At 45.5% G+C, this 19,639-nt stretch overlaps 8 protein-coding genes across 8 annotated transcripts; 3 read left to right on the top strand and 5 right to left on the bottom strand.

The window, feature by feature from the left end:
• The first annotated feature begins 91 nt into the window (after nt 1–91).
• CCR75_000185 (uncharacterized protein) lies at nt 92–2,666 on the top strand. The gene is made up of 5 exons (XM_067958293.1): nt 92–1,564; nt 1,612–1,727; nt 1,820–1,906; nt 1,967–2,116; nt 2,185–2,666. The coding sequence occupies exons 1-4, from the start codon at nt 1,189–1,191 to the stop codon at nt 1,997–1,999; spliced, it is 612 nt and encodes a 203-aa protein (XP_067819621.1). The 5' UTR covers nt 92–1,188; the 3' UTR covers nt 2,000–2,116; nt 2,185–2,666.
• Nucleotides 2,042–2,553, bottom strand: CCR75_000186 (uncharacterized protein; the record flags this gene model as incomplete). The annotated part of the gene is made up of 3 exons (XM_067958294.1): nt 2,042–2,116; nt 2,185–2,418; nt 2,467–2,553. The coding sequence occupies 3 exons, from the start codon at nt 2,551–2,553 to the stop codon at nt 2,042–2,044; spliced, it is 396 nt and encodes a 131-aa protein (XP_067819618.1).
• A 42-nt stretch (nt 2,667–2,708) lies between the features above and the next one.
• Nucleotides 2,709–3,952, top strand: CCR75_000187 (uncharacterized protein; the record flags this gene model as incomplete). The annotated part of the gene is made up of 3 exons (XM_067958295.1): nt 2,709–3,567; nt 3,642–3,843; nt 3,895–3,952. The coding sequence occupies 3 exons, from the start codon at nt 2,709–2,711 to the stop codon at nt 3,950–3,952; spliced, it is 1,119 nt and encodes a 372-aa protein (XP_067819619.1).
• Nucleotides 3,953–5,114: 1,162 nt separating this feature from the next.
• CCR75_000188 (uncharacterized protein) lies at nt 5,115–5,534 on the bottom strand (the record flags this gene model as incomplete). Its single annotated transcript, XM_067958296.1, has 1 exon — nt 5,115–5,534. The coding sequence occupies one exon, from the start codon at nt 5,532–5,534 to the stop codon at nt 5,115–5,117; it is 420 nt and encodes a 139-aa protein (XP_067819616.1).
• Nucleotides 5,535–6,043: 509 nt separating this feature from the next.
• CCR75_000189 (uncharacterized protein) lies at nt 6,044–6,976 on the bottom strand (the record flags this gene model as incomplete). Its single annotated transcript, XM_067958297.1, has 1 exon — nt 6,044–6,976. The coding sequence occupies one exon, from the start codon at nt 6,974–6,976 to the stop codon at nt 6,044–6,046; it is 933 nt and encodes a 310-aa protein (XP_067819617.1).
• A 902-nt stretch (nt 6,977–7,878) lies between these two features.
• On the top strand, nt 7,879–9,522 carry CCR75_000190 (uncharacterized protein; the record flags this gene model as incomplete). Its single annotated transcript, XM_067958298.1, has 1 exon — nt 7,879–9,522. One exon carries the CDS (start codon nt 7,879–7,881, stop codon nt 9,520–9,522), a length of 1,644 nt encoding a protein of 547 aa, XP_067819743.1.
• A 600-nt stretch (nt 9,523–10,122) lies between these two features.
• CCR75_000191 (uncharacterized protein) lies at nt 10,123–10,446 on the bottom strand. Its single transcript, XM_067958299.1, has 2 exons — nt 10,380–10,446; nt 10,123–10,247 (listed from the first exon to the last, which is right to left on the bottom strand). Exon 2 carries the CDS (start codon nt 10,227–10,229, stop codon nt 10,146–10,148), a length of 84 nt encoding a protein of 27 aa, XP_067819742.1. The 5' UTR covers nt 10,230–10,247; nt 10,380–10,446; the 3' UTR covers nt 10,123–10,145.
• A 1,331-nt stretch (nt 10,447–11,777) lies between these two features.
• On the bottom strand, nt 11,778–13,556 carry CCR75_000192 (uncharacterized protein; the record flags this gene model as incomplete). Its single annotated transcript, XM_067958300.1, has 1 exon — nt 11,778–13,556. One exon carries the CDS (start codon nt 13,554–13,556, stop codon nt 11,778–11,780), a length of 1,779 nt encoding a protein of 592 aa, XP_067819745.1.
• Between the last annotated feature and the right edge of the window lie 6,083 nt (nt 13,557–19,639).

Raw genomic sequence — 19,639 nt, 5'->3', positions numbered from 1 at the left:
CACAAAGTGCCTAACAGGGACTGTGTAACGTAAGGGCAACTTTAGCACGTAACAAAATAAATCCGACAATAGTAAAAAACTCAATGGCAACTGATTAAAACTAGCAAGGTTTATAACGTTTTAACAATGCAAGCCCTTCAAAATGGTTACAATTCATCTTTCGAGGTCTGCAAGTCCATTTTGTGCTCCTTCACCTCTCTCAGCGTCTTGGCGCTTGCAATAGTAATCGCATCCTTTTCCCCATAAATGCTCACAGCAATGCGATGAGCTTGTTCAAGCAATTGAATGGCTTCGTCCACTTCCTTTTGACGCATCTTGACGCCTGCCAATGCATTTAAACTAAAGGCATACGACAAGGAGTCTTTACCGTCCCGTTGCAAGAAAATGACATTTGCAGTTCCTGCAGCTCGAAGCGCTTTTTCAATGTCGTTCATGGCTACATAGGCAGTCGAGAGCTCCATATACAGCTCGGCAACGCCCGTGGTCAAGCCATTTGGCTCACTTCCTTGAGCCTTGACCGCGTTTTCCAAAACTTCGAGTGTCTTTTCATTCTTGTGTAACTTTTTGTACCCCTCGGCAATTTTCAGCGAGGCCTCTATGTACGCTTCGTGCGTCGCTCCGAGTCCTCGCTTGACGTGTTTTCGCAACGTCTTGTACCGTTTAATCGCCATCTTGTACTCTTTCTTGGCCATGTACGCCTCGGCTAAGCTACGAAGCGAAAGACTAAGCGACGGATGGCTATCGCCGTAGATCTTTTGGACCATCGCAATGGAATCTTCGAGGACTTCAATCGCTTCGTCGTACTGTTTCGCACGAATTAAGACAGAACCATAGTCGTTAAGAATCTGAGCGTAGAGAGCAGCGTCCTGTGAAATTTCGGAAGCATCGGTGATTGTTTGACGTGCTTCTCCAAAGACACGGTCATGTAGAGCGGCTATCGCATCACGTAGCTTCTCGATCGCGCCTCGAAAATTATGCGCATCATTGAGTTTCATGCCTTCATTTCGAAGGCCTCGAATCTTTTGAATCACAGCGTCTTGATCACGTGTAGAGGCACGAGACGTCGACGCCGTGGGGTTGTCGTTGGCGTCGACAGCCTCGTGGGACGCGAGGGAGAGCAGTAAGACCCATACGAGTCGCACACGCATCGTGATTACGCTCGTACTTAAGTGGACTGTGCCGGGTTAAATGGCTAGGAAGAAGAGGACAATTGTGGGCGAGAACGACGCGTCACGTGGCGTTGACACGGATGCGGTGAGGATCTCGAAACTATTTCTACGCATGCAGGAGAAAGGGACAGTCTGGCTTGATCGGGAACGGAAGGCAAGTGCCACGATTGAAAGGTTTCAGACAGCGGTAGTGGCGCTTCGAGACGCACAAGCGGCCGCCTTGCGAACGGATGCTAGAGAGAAGGACGCGGTGGTGCTACAGGGGCTTGGGAAGAATGTAGAGATTGATCCGTGGGTGGCGGAAGATTTATTGCAGCAAGTCCAGGAGCTCTCGCGAGGCTTTGAGGAGCTCCTGGACGAAATGTATCGTTTACAAGCACAAGCAAGGGACATGGGTGCGTGGCGAGTGTGGAGGCAGTATGATGTATACTAATGTGTATAGTGGTACACGGGAGGGATGACGTCGAGCATGTGATTTCAACGACGTTACGGCCTGTGGACTACTATCAGATGCTTAATCAAGAGTTGGCAACGTTTGAAGCAGAGTATCAGCACATTGTACGTTAAAAAGGAAAAGTGGTTCGAGTATTCATGTGATTAAAATACCCTTGCTTTGATAGGAAATACTCTTACGACGGATTTCATTTCAGAGTACAACAGAGGAGTTGCGTACGCTCGTGATTTTCTGGAGCACGTCGCCCTTCCTCGATCCTGTACAAACGCATGCATTTCGGCAGGTACGGAGGCGATGCTATCGTATTCTTGGCTACATTACTTATTTCTAATTTCGATTCTAGCGTCATGATCTTTCCCAGCAATACAAAACTTAATGTGAAATGAAAGACTTCAGCCCGCTGCTAACCGTGTCAACTTTATTGAGGATTAAACTGGGCGCACAAGTCATTGACATTCTCCAAATTTAAGCCCGACACAAAGTCTTGCAATAGCTATTGATCATAACAATGTCATATAAAATTAGTTGATGATTTTGCAAGCTTGTAAACGCCGTCGGCACCTTTTCGAGCTCCTGGTGGACCTTTGCTGTCTCACTAGACGAGAAATACGGAGCTAGGAATTTCTCTATTGCATCCTCCAAGGAGTCTGTCAACTCAATCTTGCTCTCTTGTCCTGTCGTGAGGAAAATACCAGAGCTAGCAGGCTGCGTTGCCGCCGGCTCGTCGTCGTACTGTAATCCGAGAACCCAGTCCATAGGCCACGTGTTAGCACGACTGCTACACTGGTTTGTATTCTAAGAACCATCTCTACAGCAGTAACAAAGCGACATTGATTTGCGCACCATATCATTCCATTGTACACGGCAGTGAGTCTTCTTACGCACGACTGGATAGCGTTCCAGGAGCCGCAGGAATTCCCCGTCGTCCATGTTGCGGGCACCGGCCAAGTGCGCTTTGGTAATGTTCTCTGACTTTACTAGTTAAGTTCGTTTACTTTAAAGCTGTGATTGCGCAAACCGGTCGATTCAATACAAAAGCGATTGAGTACCGGTACGGCCATTCATCAACCCCGATCGTATAGATCATGTCGGACGAGCGGCTATTATTTGCCGTGCCTAAGAAAGGTCGCCTTCACGACAAGATTCTCAAGCTACTAATGGGTGCAGGTTTAGATTATTATCGACCAAATCGTGTCGACATTGCGCTATGTTCGAGTCTCCCTGTTACCCTCGTATTTCTCCCAGCTTCGGACATTGCCACATACGTGGGGGAAGGCAAGTTGGACCTCGGTATTACCGGTCAAGACATCGTTGCCGAAAGTCGCACGAATGTTAATGAGTTACAACTGCTGGGCTTTGGCCAATGTACCCTAGGGGTACAAACCCCCGTTAAAGATGCGATTACCTCTCCCAAGTTCTTGGCCGGCAAACGCATCGTCACGTCCTTCCCAAATGTCACTCGGGATTACTTTAAACAATTCGAGACAGAGATCACGGGACGTACCAAGATCAAGTACGTCTCGGGATCCGTCGAAGCCGCGTGCTCGCTAGGCCTCGCGGATGGCATCGTAGACCTTGTTGAGACGGGTACGACCATGAAAGCCGCGGGGCTCGAGCTTTTATCGACGATATTAACGACTGAAGCCGTATTGATTGCCAATCCTCATACGGCGCATCAAGATCTTGTGGACAAGGTTCACCAACGTATTTTAGGTTACATAACCGCCACCAAGTACCGCATGGTGACGTATAATGTCGACAAGGACTTGCTTGACAAAGTGAGCACAATCACGCCAGGTCGTCGCTCACCTACGATCAATGGACTTGTGGGTGGGGGCTATGCGGTGTCGGCAATGGTCGAAGTCAAGGACGTATCGAATGTCATGGACCAACTCCATGACGTCGGAGCGACAGATATTATGGTCCTTTACATTGAAAACTGCCGTGCGTAGATAACGCGTTATGAAAATTAAAAAACAATTCTAATCTAGAGGTTATGTTGCTCCTTTGTGAGACAGTGCCTGTTCGTCCTGTTTTAGTTGCGTTCGTCTCGTTGCGATACGATTGTTTCAATCGCAACCGTTTTGAACTCCTTGTTGGACGTCGCAAGCGTCAATTTCGAGCTCTTAAACGAGCTCGCGAAGCTTCTGACGATCGTGATTTGCCAGTTGCACGGCGCGTGCCAGACGAACTTCGAGCAAACGCGCTACTGCGATGGAGGTGTAAATGTTTCTCAGTCTTACCGAAAGGGTTGTTGCCTTGCTTCTGTAGCTTCATGCTGCGTAACGAGAGGATGTGGGGAGTATTCGTGGCTGCTCGGAATTTTTGAGCCCATAGGTGAAGTAACTGCAGGAGGCGATTGGCTCACCTGGTGTTAAGGACTTATGGTCAGAAGCGACTGAAAAGTGCTCTTATTCTGTCGGCGCATGCTCTTTTAGATTTGCGTTTTGTTTGCTGTCTCTCACACATTAAGCTCGTTCACTGCTCTTTTCGTACCTTTAGTCAAGCACGTTTGCTTACTTTAAACACGAAAATCCTTGACCATACGGCGAGCTTTAAATGCAACAAACTCGCGACTAAATTGACGTCGCGAATCCTATTTTATTAAGCGCATTTGGAGCAGATAATGAAGTCTGTAATGTAGGATTGATGTTGAGAATTCCAGTACCGTCGTCTTGCTATTTCGTGTCATGATTATCTTAAAATTTGCGGTATGGTTTCGCAAAGGAATCGGCTTGCGCGCTTATAATTTAAATCATGCAAGAGCGAGCTAGGAGATTCCAACATGCTTTTAAATGGAGAAGAATCACGTCATCGCCACTAGCTTGTCTTCTGCCTTCGCGATCTCCGCTTATCGCTCTATACGCGCATTATGGAGACATCGCTATCGAAGTCACGTCGCTCGCAGTATCTAAGGTAAGGAAGCGCCAAAAGATTTCATGTGAAGACTACTGATCACTCCGGTTGCTAAAAAACCTCACAAATGTAAAGCATTCTCTATTGCTCTTCTATAATTCAAGTTGACATGCTCGAATATTTGCTATAGTCTGTAAATATACAAATATTCAATTACTCAGGTGACTAATGATGTTGATTTAAGCCAATGGTTGCAAGAACCCTGCCGCTAATTCTACGCTCGTATTGAAGACGTCGTAAGTTTAGTGGTATAGTTCGTCAAGTAAACTTTTTTTTGATTTGATTTAACTATCTATTTGCTCCTGATGTTAGACGTCGATAACCGCATTCATATGAGCATCAGAGATCGCAAATCGGACCACTTATTAAGCTGTTTGCATCGTAATTTTTATTTGACAGCTTTTTCACCGAGTGAAATGAAGACTTTAAATGGCACAGTGCTCTAGGCGTGAGGCTCCCACGTGTTGAATGTATCGTGATATTTATAGTATACACGTGAAAGCGAAAGTTTCTGTACGAAAAATCTCAAGGCAAATTATTATTAACGTCACTTCCTAGTGCTCTACGACGCTTCCTTAGACTTGGTACCCCCGCTTCTGAACACCCGCGAGTCGATCCACCGCATGACAAATGCCGGGCAGACAAAGCACAGTGCCGATAACCGGTGTCTGGCGCAGGAAAGCCACAGCCACTGAAAAAAACGATCCAAACAAGTTTAAAAAGCCAAAGCTCTGAATGATCATGCCAATCACTGGATAGCGCAGCATCACCAGCAAGATGCCCCCAAGGAAGCACACGATGCCACGCCATCGCTCCTTGCGCGTGAAAAAGCGCACCGTGCGCGAAAGACCAATAGTAAGTGTCACACCGCTTAAAAAGAGCACGTCGCCAAGCGCGAGCATCGCAGCGTCAAAGATCATGAGCACGCCCAAGAGCAAAAACGCAAAGCCAAGTCCCAGCAACAGCGTGCCAATCTTCCGATTGTCGTCCAGCATTGTGATTACTTCTTAGCTACCGCACAATGTGCACAATACCAACAGCACTCTTTGCTCTGTTGTGTTGTGCCTCTTTAGAGAGCACTCCTTTTGCGTCACCGAAGCTCAATTCGTGCTTAATGGGCAAACATTCATAACGCAACATACCCGCGGAGAGAACGGATTGGTTATATTTACGATCCACTACTGGTTGGTGATTGGATGCAAATCACGATAAAGCAACTAATGGCAATCTCAGGATTGCATCATGCACCACGTTCCGGCAGGCTATTTTAATGTACAGCTTCTTGGACTTTGTTCTATCTAGTCGCACTCCTTCCCATTCTTCCAGCGTGAATTTGAACGCGTTAAGGTACCACCGTATCCTTTCGTGAGTGCTCCTTATCTTGAAAGGAGCACGGTAAGCAGGGGGCTGCACGCGAAGGTCATCGATGTCCTCGAATTATTCTCCCTCCTGCTTCTAGAATACTCCGATTCTTATCCGTCCTTGAAACGTTATTGTTTCGGTCCTAATAATCACCAGACGAGGAAGTCGACGATGCCGTCGGAGATACCAGCGCGACGGCTTCCTGTGGATTTCTCTCGTCTTCGTCCTGACTCTCATCCGTTAATAGCTCATCACTGCTTCCATCCGATGGCAGCAAGTGTGACATCCGCTTAGCTTTGGCCACAAGGTAATCTTGGCTATACTCTCCTGCTTTAATTACCACAGGCTGGCGTCCGTCGACACGGATCCCAAGCTGCCGTAATAATCGAATCTTCCGTGGATTATTCGTCAGCAGCCGAATCGATTGAATCTCTAAATCCTGTAAGATATCCACCACGGGCTCGTACGACCGATAGTCGTCTTTAAATCCTAGCACGCGATTCGCATCGACGGTATCAAATCCTCGCTCTTGCATCGAGTAGGCCATGATTTTGTTTGCAAGGCCAATCCCTCGGCCTTCTTGGGGCATATAAATCACGACCCCACCGTGTTGCTTTGTGTAGGATTTAGCGTACTCAAGCTGCTCTTTGCAGTCGCACTTGAGCGAACCAAACACTTCCGACGTAAAACACTGGTCGTGCACACGAACGGGCACGTGATGTTTGCCGACGACGTCGCCGGATATCATCGCAATGGGCTCACTCGCCCGCAACGAGCCAATTGAGCGGTACGCGCGTACACGGAAGAGGCCGCTGTCCGTAGGAAGCACAGTCTCGGCCACGAAAGTCGTCGAGACATTGTCGCCGAGACACGTGAGACCAGGGGCGTCGGGACCGAGCGCAGGTCTGTGCTTAAAATTCGGCGATGTAAGGCCTACGACACTCGTCGCGGGCTTCTGCAGCTGTGTCATCCTCACGATATATCTGTCGATATTCACAAGTGCAGGACTCCTAGACGGACTCGATGCCAAGCCGCTTATGTAGATGCTGATTGGGGAGTGAGGCGTGCTCGTCATATTGAATAGGAACCTCTAGACGTTAATACATTCGAGATCTGGTGTATTTTGTTTGGTGAGTGCATAAGAGGATAGAGGGCCAATTTGGAGGTGTGCGATTTGATTTATAAGGTATTGAAAAGCGTGGAAGACTGCACGAATGTGGAAAGCATTCTATACGAGTAAGAAATGCGACCTGGACGTTTTGGCGAGCGCTAGTTCAAGACAACGATAAACAAACTTGAGACGTCAAGGACTGGTGTTTTAATGGAATATTAAGTTTGAGTTGAGGATATATAACACTGGGACGTTATGGGTATATTTATACGCTTTCTGTTATGATACATTTGTACGATTTAATTGTAGCGATTTGTAATATGCTGGCTCTTCTACGGAACGATATCTAAATTCTAGTAAGCTTGTTTCAGAGATTGAGTTTTGTTTTGATTACAAAACATTAAAACAGGAAACTTTCAGCAGAGCATCTAGCATGACAAGGCATTATTTCTACATAGAAAGATTTGCAGTGTTATTACATCTTTTCTCCAAGACTCGAGCTATAGTGAAAACGTCAAGTTACCTACTCGCTGCGTCAATTAAAGATACATCTTATCCGGTATTTTGCGCAACGATCTTATTCTGGTTCGCCTCCATCACCATAGAAATATCTTTTTAACAAGTCGGCTCCTTTGGTCGAATATTTAATTTAAAAGTTGTGTGGCGCGCCAAAGTGCATACAAAGGCAAAGGTATTTATTTCATTTGAGATCAGTATATTTCAAGTCCATGAACTTATGCATCTTGATGGAACTCAAGCCCAACGACAAACGTCCCATCGTTACTCAAGTCATTTTCTTGCCACATTCTCTAACACCGTGCTTGCTGCCCTCTTGACTTCATCGCCCCAGCTACTCACCTCTACTCATGAAATCCGTCTCCGACTTGATCAGCAATCCCACCCATGTCGCCATCTCTGCCTCCACTGCCGTGGCGGTGTCTCTCCTCCTGTCGCTCTTGCTTAACCACTCCAAATCGACCAAGACCCTCCAATCTCGTAAAGTCCCCCCGATGCCCTCGACCACCTTGCCAATTCTCAAGAATTTGCTCGATATCCACCACTCGGTCGATCGTTTCCACGATTGGGTCTATGAACAGGCCAAGGCTTTTGACTTTCGTCCGTGGATGTACCACATCCCGGGACGCCCCGAAACGATCGTTTTGACGTCCCCTGATTCCATCGAAGATGTCCTGTCAACTCAAGGAGCTATCTTCTTACGTGGTCCCATGGGACAGTACCTAAGCTATGATCTTTTTGGGAAAGGCTTGATCATTGCCGACGGCGAGCAATGGCACTATCACCGAAAAATTGCGAGTCATCTCTTTACCATGCAAAGGACTAAAGACATTATGGAAACGATCGTGGTCGAAAAACTCCATGTGTTGTTAGACGTTCTAGCAACGTATCGTGCACGGCACGAACCCTTTAGTCTTAAAACCGAATTTCATCACTTTTCCATGGACATCATCACAAAGATTGGTTTGGGCGTCGAGCTCCATACGCTCCGAGACAGTCCGACTCGCGATTCGGATCATGAATTCCTAGAAGCGTTTGACAGTGCTGCTATTGGCTTTGCAGTCCGTGTCCAAACGCCGACTTCTATCTGGCGCCTCCAACGATTCTTGAATTTTGGAAAGGAAAAAACCTTTCGAAACGACATTGCAACGTTGCACAACTTTATCAATCAAGTGATTCGCGAGTCGATGGAAAAGAAAGCCCAACGGGCCGCTATGAACCAAAAGCTGGTTGAAAAAGATTTGATTTCATTGTTTTTAGAGAGCAATCTACCCGCGCCCGAGAACGTTAAAAAGCACGACGACGACCTCGTAACTACTATGCGCGATATGGTCACGACGTTCGTGTTTGCAGGCAAAGACGCAGTGGCGCATAGCATGTGCTGGTTTATCATCATGATGAATCGCTATCCAAAGATTTTGCGTAAAATTCGCGACGAAATGCAACAAAACGTCCCGGGCCTTTTGACAGGAGCCATTCGTGTCGCAAAGGCCGAACACGTGCGACATCTTGTGTACCTCGAAGCAGCGATTAAAGAAAACTTGCGCTTGACGCCATCCACGGGCTTCCTCGCGCGCGAGTGCATGCAAGACACGACGTTACGGGATGGCACGTTTATTCAAAAGGGCCAGACGATCATGGTGTCGTCCTATTGCAATGGACGCAATCCCATTACGTGGGGCCACGACGCACTTGCGTTTCAACCCGAGCGGATGATTGATCCACACACAAAGAAGCTTCGTGTGTTCTCGCCTTTTGCATTTAGCACCTTCGGAGCTGGTCAGCACGTGTGTCTCGGCCTGCGATTTGCCATGATGGAAATGAAAATGACCCTTGCAACACTCTTGAGCAAGTTTGACGTCACGACTGTGGACGATCCGTGGCTTCTTACGTACGAATTCTCCATCATGTTTCCTGTCAAAGGTCCGCTTAACGTGACGCTCACGCCCGTAGCGGGTCTTACTACTACTTCTGGCAAAGAAAACGACCTTTGAAAGTCAATTAGAAACCTGCAGAGCGGAAGGCTACGAGGGTTTGATTATATATTGTGCTCTACGATTAAGCTTGGCCTTTTTTACATGCATCTTGTTTTCTGAGAACAACCGAACGCGTGGACGTCGTTTTTTTGTCATCAATGTCTAGACCACCCCAAGTTTTGCTAAACCCACCCCCAGCTAAGTTTGAGGTATTTTGATTGGCTACAAACAATACCATTTGCTGAAATGCTTCTTAACTTATTAAAAGGCTCTAAACTTCAAATACCTGCCGAAAGCGCAGGAAATTAACGCAGACAATTGGTGCACTGACCTTAAAATGCTTGATAAACTATTATTCAGTAAAGATAGATGCACAGGCCGGCTACCGTTTGCAGAGACTGCCGCACTTCTTCCTCCTTATATGCTGCTTTCAAATCTTCCTTCTCCATACGCCAGGCAATTTTTGTGCATCTTCACACTTGTCTTACGTGTGCGCTTCTACTCTTTCGTTTCACCTTTCTGTCTCGGACCAGTTTCAGATTGCTGCTGTTAAATCACTTTGCTCTTGGGCTTGCGCTTCAAATACGCCCTAAGGAATTCCTGAATTACTTAACAGCGTCACTTTTTGCTTGCAAATGTCTTCATTTTCGGCAAGGCGAACTGTCTCTGGCTGTTTCTTTTTCCTTTGTCCGGAATATCATCCTCAAATTCGGCATTCTCGTCATACTCGTAGGCGTGATGATCTACCTCACATTCTTTAAGAACCTGCTAAGGATAGTTTCCAAGCTTGCCCTTAGCTTCTGCCAGCTTCTACTGCACCATTACATAATCTTCAACAAAGGTGGCTAGCATACAGCCCTCTAGCGCCTCCTTACCGCGCGTCTTTGTGTCGAGCTCTTTCAACTTTCCCAACAACTCGTCATCGTACTCCTCAGCCAGCGTCTTCTCAAAAAGATCGTTCAGTGCTCGTTATCACGGTCTATTGCCATATCGACCCTGTCCTATTCGCTCGCTCTGATGTCATTATCAACCTCGCTGGCCCTCGTTGTCCGTTATTGTGCTGCGACGCATTGGCCGAACGCCCTTGCTACCTCCACGACCACCTCAAGCAACAAACCCTTCATTTTTAGCCACTAAAAATACCTCAAACTCAGATGGCCTTAATGAAATGGGATCTCTGAAAAACAGCCATTCTTTTGTAGTGTGCGTAATTTTCTGAATAAAACATAATATTAAATTTTTAATTGATTTAAATAGCTCTTATATTGCGTTATGATGTCACGTTTCAGGACGTTTGATTGGATACAATTTGTTTTCTCGTCGCCGAATATGCTAGTTTGATTCATTAAATATATATATATGGTGGCCCAGCAGCTGAAGTCAAAGCTATGTTTGCGGCGAAGGCACGAGCCTGCGTTCAACATGCTCTAGCCAATTCCAGCGACACCCGTGCTGCACCATCGTACCTCCAACGAGCAAGCGATCGCTTTATCCAATCAGCATCGGAAAAACGTACTTGAGCCATTACCTACTCATTTTAGGCTTTATTAATGGACAAACCACGATATTAACCAACTAGGAGGAGGAGTTTCGCGATCGTCTATTGACATGTTGACATGAGCAAGATGTCTGAAAAGTCCTGAGCCAGGATACAAGCGCACGGGTAGGTGGCTTGTCGTGGCTGATGTCCAGTGAAGGCGGGTACCCTTGCGGGTTTTGACGAAGTAATTGAATACATGCGAGGAGACGCGCTCCGCTGACTGCAGATATTAACCAACTCCCGACGATTCGCTCAACATACACTAGGAAGAGTTGAGTCGCGCCATATAGTACCTTACGCCAATTTTTGCAATAAATAAGAGACGATTTTGTTGAATTACATGTTGCAAAGATAAGTGCTTTGGTCTTGCAAACATTTTTCCTACCGTGAAAGTATTTGTTATGAAAGACTTACATTCTATCTAAGGGATTGATCTGCTTAAATTGACGCTAGGAAACTCCGAGCAATAGCAAATTAGAGGCTGCTGACGGCCGGGTCGGCATAAATGCGCTTAGTCCAGACATTTGTCAGTTATGGAGACACACACACACCAACACCGCAAGAAAAAGACGTGTATTAATTCCAGGCAACTAATTACACTCGTATTCTTTTAGAAAGTGTAGAAAATGCAGAAGTCGAGCATACGGTTAGACCGCTAGCGTGCGTAGGGTCTTCAAAAGCAGCTGGCTCTTCACGGATAAAGCGCTGGCGTTCGCAGACGTTTGTTTGGAGGCTACTTGTTGGAGTTCAGATACTTAATCATTTCATTGGCAAACTTATCCACAGCGTCGCCAGTATGAGTTATTGCGAGGTACGATAGACTCAAAAGGTAATTACGCTCGTAAAGCATCGTGAACGGACGTAATCTTATACCTTCATGCAACCCGTCCGTCGCTATGATCCAACAAAGCATAAAGTGATCGTTAAAGAGATTACCTTTAGCTTTGTCGAGCTCTAAACCTTTGAATACGTCTAGCGAGCGCTGATTTCGTATGTACTTTTTGAGAATAAGGGACAGCAGGTCTTTGACTTCGTTCGATGGTGCTGTCTCAATTGCACTTTTAAGCAGGCTCGCTGCTGCTTGCTCCAAGTAGTTTCTTCTAATAGAATTAAGCACGAGACTTGCCGCGTAATCGGCGTCTGAGGATTTAACCACTGCAAGCTCTAACCAGTAAGTAAACCACGGACTTCTCAGCACGTCCTCTTGTAGATTTAGATCGTTGAAAGCGGCTTTTAATGTGCGAGTTTTCCAGTATTCGTCATAAGCGATCGTCACGATTGACGCAATTCGGGGATCAGCTTCTCTTGCTGCTTGTATCATTTGAGCCACCCCTTTATAAGATTTTTTCAAGTTGCGCAGAATGGACTGGTGCACACTGCTCTTACAATACTTGATGTACGACAGATAGATCCGACAAAGCGGCCGTTGGAAAAAATCAGTGGCCGCTGTAAGGTCAAGTTGCAGTTTTACTTTTGCAACTTTCGGAGCCGTCAACTTCTCAACCTGATTCCAACGCTCATACAGAGCATTTTCCAATTCTGCTAAAAACATGTCTAAAAAGTTCGACAGCGCTTGATTTGATGCTGCGTCCAGCTCTTTCACAAAGTTTAACTCATCCATCTCATTCAGGAACTTGTCCAGCAAGATGCGATACGGATTGTCGCCAGTTTTTTGAACTTCCTCGCACCAGAACTTTAAATCGGGATAATTCAAAAGCTTCTTGAACGGGATTTGATCAAGACGCAGTTCCCTTAATAGTTCACGTGGCGGGTAATAAATGATTTTCTCCCAATCTTTTGGCATTATTTTGAACACCTTGGCACCAATTTCACCACCGTCTTTAAGAAGTTGTATTAACGCCCCTCTATCACCCATGTAGGCCTCCATCAGCTTGTCACGCACAACTTCGTACGTTTTGTTATAATTTTCCAGAAACATGACAAATAGCTCCAACAGCGGGTCAGTTAGAAAATTGGAATGTGTTGCGTCAAGGCCTAACATATCAAAGACTTCCTCGGGCGACATCGCCATCCATTCTTCAAACAGCAATTTTCGCTCAATTTTAATGTGTCGCTGAAATTTGGAATCACTCCTGGACAGACACGCAGCGATGATTACAGCTCGTTGAAAGTCAGAAAATTTAAGTTGAAATTCATCTGAGAGTGCCTCCCGAATTTTGTCCTTTTCCGTTGCGGGATTGATTTTTCGGAGGCTTTGTTTTCGATAAATTCGCCAGTTCCTATACATAAGTTGAACCTTTTCGTTTGAAATATTCAAATGACGAACAGAGCTGATATAATTATGAATTTTGTCGGCAAAGCCAGCAGCCTTTCTAGCAAGATCCGTGTAACTTGGAGCCCTTTCCTCAAAGTGGCTTTGTAATACCTCCCCTTTTGTTGACGCATTGACAGCGCGGAGAGCCGATTCCTCTCGCGCCTGTGCAATCTCGTTGTATGGATGCAGAGCGAGAGTGCACATCAGTATGACAGAGCCCCAACACGCTTTGACCATGGCTTTGATAGACTCAATTTGCGATTTCTACGAAACAAAATTTAGCAAAAAAAAATGAAATTTTTGTCTCAAATTTAACATTGCGGGCAAATCAAATTTTTGATAACGCATTTTCGTCTGCCAGCTGTCATCTCAATACTTCGCCAAAACAAACCTTGATTACAAATTTATGATTGCTACACTTCAGACTTATGTTAATGAAGGTTTCGTCCCCAAGACTATCGATAGCGGAATTGTGAAACACGGATGCTCGTTACTCAATTATCATTGCCTGTATGAGGAATAATATTTAAAGAGGAATATTATCTTAAAGGAATCGTTACACTCCCTCTTTTTTTGGTAAGAAGACACCCTTAGTTTGATATAATTGGCAAATTTTAAGCATGCATAGTATTAACGAACGTCTAGGTCTGTTTACAAGTCATTTGTGACACAAGAACATTCAAATCTTTCAGCTGAGTCCTCCTCGTTGTAACGGGGTGTATCGTTACATGAAATTAACACTTAAAGGTTGTTAATTAATACACTACTAATCGGCCACATCTTATCTGCATGGGCACATCCAAGGTACTTAAATTTCGACGTGAAATAGAAGGTTTCAGTCTACAGAATAGAATCTTTTTGTGTCGTAAACCGTTAGTCCAATAATAATGGACGGAAACTGGACTAAACGATTGCAAATTAATTATAAAATAGTTGACGTCGAAAGGCAGCGAGCGGGCAGTGCTATCATATCATCCCCTACCTAATTTCTATGCGTCGATGATTAACGACCAGATACAAATGTGCCAGCTAAAAAAAAGATATCAGCTTGGTAACTAGCCAATCATTTAAAATTATATCATAATGCGAGGATTTTACCAAAATTGACGGGAGCCCTACCTTTATAGATAGTGTTGTTACAACACATCGTAATATTAACTAAAAATGTGATTGTTCTATCCATTGGTTCATATAACAAGTCTATATGATAAATACTTAACGTTTTTCTACACTGAGCCTTCCTTTGTACTTACCTTCAGTTGCTAAGAAATATTAGCAACTTAAGAACCCTTCCTCTGCACGTCGTGTACGTGAAGCATTCAATGGCAGTTCACCTTTGCTGTTATCAGTGTGGGTTGGCTAAAAACTGAAGCATGAGTAGCATAAGGTGCCCCGCTACACCTCGTAGCACTACGTCGTCCTTTTAACACCCGCCAACATGGACATTATAGATGAAGAAGGGAGGAGATTTTATGCCCCTCAAAAAGGCTTTCACGCTTTGCGTGAGAATTTTCTCAATTGAGTGACCTCAAGTGGAAAGCGGTCGAGCGTATGAGCTCGTCATTAGGGGGTTCAGCCGTAAGCAAAATGTTATTCGCATTACACAAGACGACTAACATGCGTCTATTGCCTAGTTCATACAACATGAGCTCGATATGGCCCAGAAAAGCAAACCTTGCTATACCAGCAAGGCTCTCAACAAGCCGAGCCGTAAGAGAACAAGATGGTCTACAACTTGAACTATTGAGGTAGCAATTTATATGGTGCTGTCGGGCTGACGTATGCACGTCAACCCGAAAGATTGAAGTTTCATAATTCTAGGCAGTCGAAGGCGAATCCTCGTTAAGACGGCTCGTCGAACCAGACGATGTCATCGAAATTCGCCGCATCGAAAAACGATGCGACAAAAGTAAAGCTCGTCATGTCCAACTCGGCCGAACGTGCCAAATATTGGGCTTTAGGCCTTAACCTTTACGATACATTCGTGTTTTAAGTCATATGGATCTTAACTACTATAACGCCGAAAAAATAAATGATGCTGATTTTATCGCGCTTGTGGTTTTGCTAGCAGTCTTCTCAGACAAACGGTTGAGCCGTCAAGTATTGAATTAAGGGCTTGAGTAGAGCTCCTGGATATAGAACATGCAAGCGTGACCATTCACTCTTACGNTAGTTGACGTCGAAAGGCAGCGAGCGGGCAGTGCTATCATATCATCCCCTACCTAATTTCTATGCGTCGATGATTAACGACCAGATACAAATGTGCCAGCTAAAAAAAAGATATCAGCTTGGTAACTAGCCAATCATTTAAAATTATATCATAATGCGAGGATTTTACCAAAATTGACGGGAGCCCTACCTTTATAGATAGTGTTGTTACAACACATCGTAATATTAACTAAAAATGTGATTGTTCTATCCATTGGTTCATATAACAAGTCTATATGATAAATACTTAACGTTTTTCTACACTGAGCCTTCCTTTGTACTTACCTTCAGTTGCTAAGAAATATTAGCAACTTAAGAACCCTTCCTCTGCACGTCGTGTACGTGAAGCATTCAATGGCAGTTCACCTTTGCTGTTATCAGTGTGGGTTGGCTAAAAACTGAAGTATTATTAGTATGAGGTTCCCCTTTAGACCTCGTGTACTTCGTGGTGCTTTTAACATTCGGCAACTTGGACATTATAGATGAAGAAGGGAGGAGATTTTATGCCCCTCAAAAATGCTTTCACGCTTTGCGTGAGAATTTTTTCAATTGAGTGACCTCAAGTGGAAAGCGGTCGAGCGTATGAGCTCGTCATTAGGGGGTTCAGCCGTAAGCAAAATGTTATTCGCATTACACAAGACGACTAACATGCGTCTATTGCCTAGTTTATACAACATGAGCTCGATATGGCCCAGAAAAGCAAACCTTGCTATACCAGCAAGGCTCTCAACAAGCCGAGCCGTAAGAGAACAAGATGGTCTACAACTTGAACTATTGAGGTAGCAATTTATATGGTGCTGTCGGGCTGACGTATGCACGTCAACCCGAAAGATTGAAGTTTCATAATTCTAGGCAGTCGAAGGCGAATCCTCGTTAAGACGGCTCGTCGAACCAGACGATGTCATCGAAATTCGCCGCATCGAAAAACGATGCGACAAAAGTAAAGCTCGTCATGTCCAACTCGGCCGAACGTGCCAAATATTGGGCTTTAGGCCTTAACCTTTACGATACATTCGTGTTTTAAGTCATATGGATCTTAACTACTATAACGCCGAAAAAATAAATGATGCTGATTTTATCGCGCTTGTGGTTTTGCTAGCAGTCTTCTCAGACAAACGGTTGAGCCGTCAAGTATTGAATTAAGGGCTTGAGTAGAGCTCCTGGATATAGAACATGCAAGCGTGACCATTCACTCTTACGCCCAGCTTACAAAATAATTTGTAAGTTGTATCTTACCCGGATTGTGTTCAACTTTGAAATTGAACTTAGAGAAGAATGTAAGCCATCTTGCCATTCTAAGCGAGAGGTGCGGTGAGTTTATTGCGGTCCGCAGTGACGCGTGATCCGTACAAACCACGAATAGTTCGGTGCCCAATAGGTGCACTCGAAACTTAATATCAAATGGTAAACGAACACAGGTAACTGAGTTTATCAGGGGTCTTGCGGATAGTCCCGTTAAACTCACCTTTACTTTCTAGCATTAAAGACGCTATAGCAAGCTATATCTATAGTGCAAGCAAAGGATTTTAGCTAGAAACTGAGTGCGCCACGCCCAGTGCCAAGAAACACTGTGCAAGCGATTAACCTCGCACTAAAATAGCGGAGGACCTGGATCTGACGCTGTTGCGAAATCGGATCTGCGAGGCGGACCTTCGAAAAATGGTCGGGGTCTGTAGGGGCAATTCGCCGTATTGATTCATCAACGTCATGTGAATTTGCAGTCCTTTGTACGAAAGTTGCTCCAAACAAACGGCATTTTGTGTTCCTGCCCCTGGTGATGATTTATAATCCTCACCTTGTAAATCATAGTGGCAAATAATTTTTCACTTCAGTCCCTAGTCGATTGTATGCATTCGAACTATTGTATTAAAGTTGGAAACTTGATCTACGCTTCTCGTTGAGTTAAGTTTCTAAACACTGCAAGTATTTTAATAAGTTTCAATCGGTTAGTTTGCTTCTTATTAGTATATTAAATTCCTGCACCAATTCAGCCTTACGTAGCAAAGCCAATCGTAGAAGATCGTAAGCTCAAGTTCGTTGAGCGCGATATATCTATAAACATGATGACAGTGCGCCTTGCAACAGGCGCATCTGGAACAGTCAAGAATTGTGTGGTTGGCATCCAACACGCGTAGAAGGGTAAACAGTACGATGATGATTTATCGTACTTATTTCGAATGACAAATTTTGTGTCATTCTAAAATTACCATTGCTCAGATAGTATAGGTCATGTATTATTTGGCAGCATAAAGCTGTTATGATGACTATCTCTCGTTTATCAGATGGCCACATGATGAAAGTCTTAGATCGTTCACAAGCGTGTTAGTGTCACTTGTGATTCGGTCATTAGTACAACTGCACAAAACGTCAGTGTGACGACCCACTACACTTTGGAGTTCGTAAACGACGACGGATGTGCAAACAAAGGCTAAGTCAAATGTTTATCACTCGAATAGTATAGTGCCCTGTCTTTTGACAGCGATTGCATTTTTGCAATCGCTTGTAACTAGTATAGCTAAATTTCTCGATCTCAATATATGGGAGGTCCAAAGGCTGGGTGAAACTCCAACTTTTTGTCGACTCGGTGGATGATAAGCACATGTATGGACCAAGCTAACGCTGACTGTGAGTCGAGCGTCGATCGGGTGAAAGGAGACGGAGAAGGGTAAAAACTTTTAGCCGAATGACTCCTCCCACCACGAAAAGGACTCGTAGAGCGAGGGACACCATGCGCGAAATGGGGGTCCCTCAGCATCAACTTCTCCAGGATGTCAAGCCGAAGTTTCAGGCGTTCATAACCCTGAAGATCCTTCGGGCGGACATCCCGAAGATTAGAGGTCAGTCACAAGACTTGACCATCGAGATCCACAATACGTCGTTCGGCAGCGCTTAATGCCTGCGACTGAACGGACGAAGGTAAGACAGCCACGAGTAGGTGGGCGAGATCGCCACTCCTATAGGGCGCTGCATGCACTGATGGATGCGGGTGGGAAGCAACGCTTCCTTAATGAAAGGTTGCTTGCCCACCGCTCCGTGAGGCAAAGGCGTCAGATCCGCGTCCGACGGAGACGTTACCCGAAGAGTTTCGACTCTTGGGAGCCGATCGGTACCCTACGTATTGACGTTTCCGGCTTGGTGGCTGCCTATGAAAAAGAGCACCACAGCTGAAGCCTCTTCGCTAGTGTCAAATGAACTAGCAGAAGCAGCGTTGTGAGAAGAAACAGGGGGTACAGTACCGCCCATAATTTCATTTACACGCAAGCGGGAGAAATTAATTTGCTGCGGCCGCTCTTTCATCGCATCGGAATGCGGATGAATGCGGCGCGTGAATTTCGCCTCGTATTGGTCGGGCGTTTCATACGAACGCAACACGACTGGGATCAGGAAAATACGTCCAAGCGATTTCCCCTGAGACCTCCATGCATCATAGACGCCATAATAATTATGTGCGTCTACGATAGCACGCTCTAGGAGCGATGCTCTCGGCTCGTTGGCGCGAGGCCATTGAGATGGAGGTGGCATAAGTGGTATGCCTCCCGTCACATAGCCACGTCTGATACGACTTGCCTGTGACACCGACTGAGCACATTCACGTGTCGCTGGCGGAGCTTTAGGCTCAGAAATCGTCTATGTCAGAATCATCATGGATACCGTCTGAGCGATAGACGTTGTGGTTCTACTAGACGGAGAAGCGGCTGCGCCTTTATGGGCAGCACTCTCATTAATGGTCGCTGCGCTATCCAGCGCAGACGACGAGACAGCATTGGAAAACTTTGTTGTCTTGTTATGAGCAATGATAGAAGTTTGGATGGGCAATAATGCACCAGCATCCTTCCTCATTAGCTCGTTGTCCGCAACACTACTATGAGGTGACGACTCATCGTAGTCGACAATGAGCGACGAATCGACATCCTCACTGTTAATGTGGAATATATCCTTAAGCCCAGTTAATGCAGCAGCAGCGCAGCTGTCGGCCTTTCGACCAAAGCATTAGACGCTGCCAGCGTGTTAATGCGGCGCGTGCTGCTTAGCGCGTGGTTGGTTGGGTGTCTTCGCAGACGACCCACCAGCGTTGCCCCATTAGGTGGCATCTTTGGCGCCGTGTATGTAAA

The sequence above is a fragment of the Bremia lactucae genome, linkage group LG18 (genome assembly GCF_004359215.1).
Source record: "Bremia lactucae strain SF5 linkage group LG18, whole genome shotgun sequence".
Classification (NCBI taxonomy): Eukaryota; Oomycota; class Peronosporomycetes; order Peronosporales; family Peronosporaceae; genus Bremia; species Bremia lactucae.
Note: the sequence above shows the minus strand (reverse complement) of the source record. Positions and strands in the feature narration are given on the sequence as shown.

What these genes read in the sequence shown, in the direction of transcription:
- CCR75_000191 (XM_067958299.1), bottom strand. Translation starts at nt 10,229, where the DNA reads ATGACGAGAATGCCGAATTTGAGGATGATATTCCGGACAAAGGAAAAA.
- CCR75_000185 (XM_067958293.1), top strand. Translation starts at nt 1,189, where the DNA reads ATGGCTAGGAAGAAGAGGACAATTGTGGGCGAGAACGACGCGTCACGT. An exon ending in AAGCAGAGTATCAGCACATT is followed by an intron (nt 1,728 to 1,819) that starts GTACGTTAAAAA and finishes ATTTCATTTCAG; the next exon opens with AGTACAACAGAGGAGTTGCG. An exon ending in AAACGCATGCATTTCGGCAG is followed by an intron (nt 1,907 to 1,966) that starts GTACGGAGGCGA and finishes TTTCGATTCTAG; the next exon opens with CGTCATGATCTTTCCCAGCA.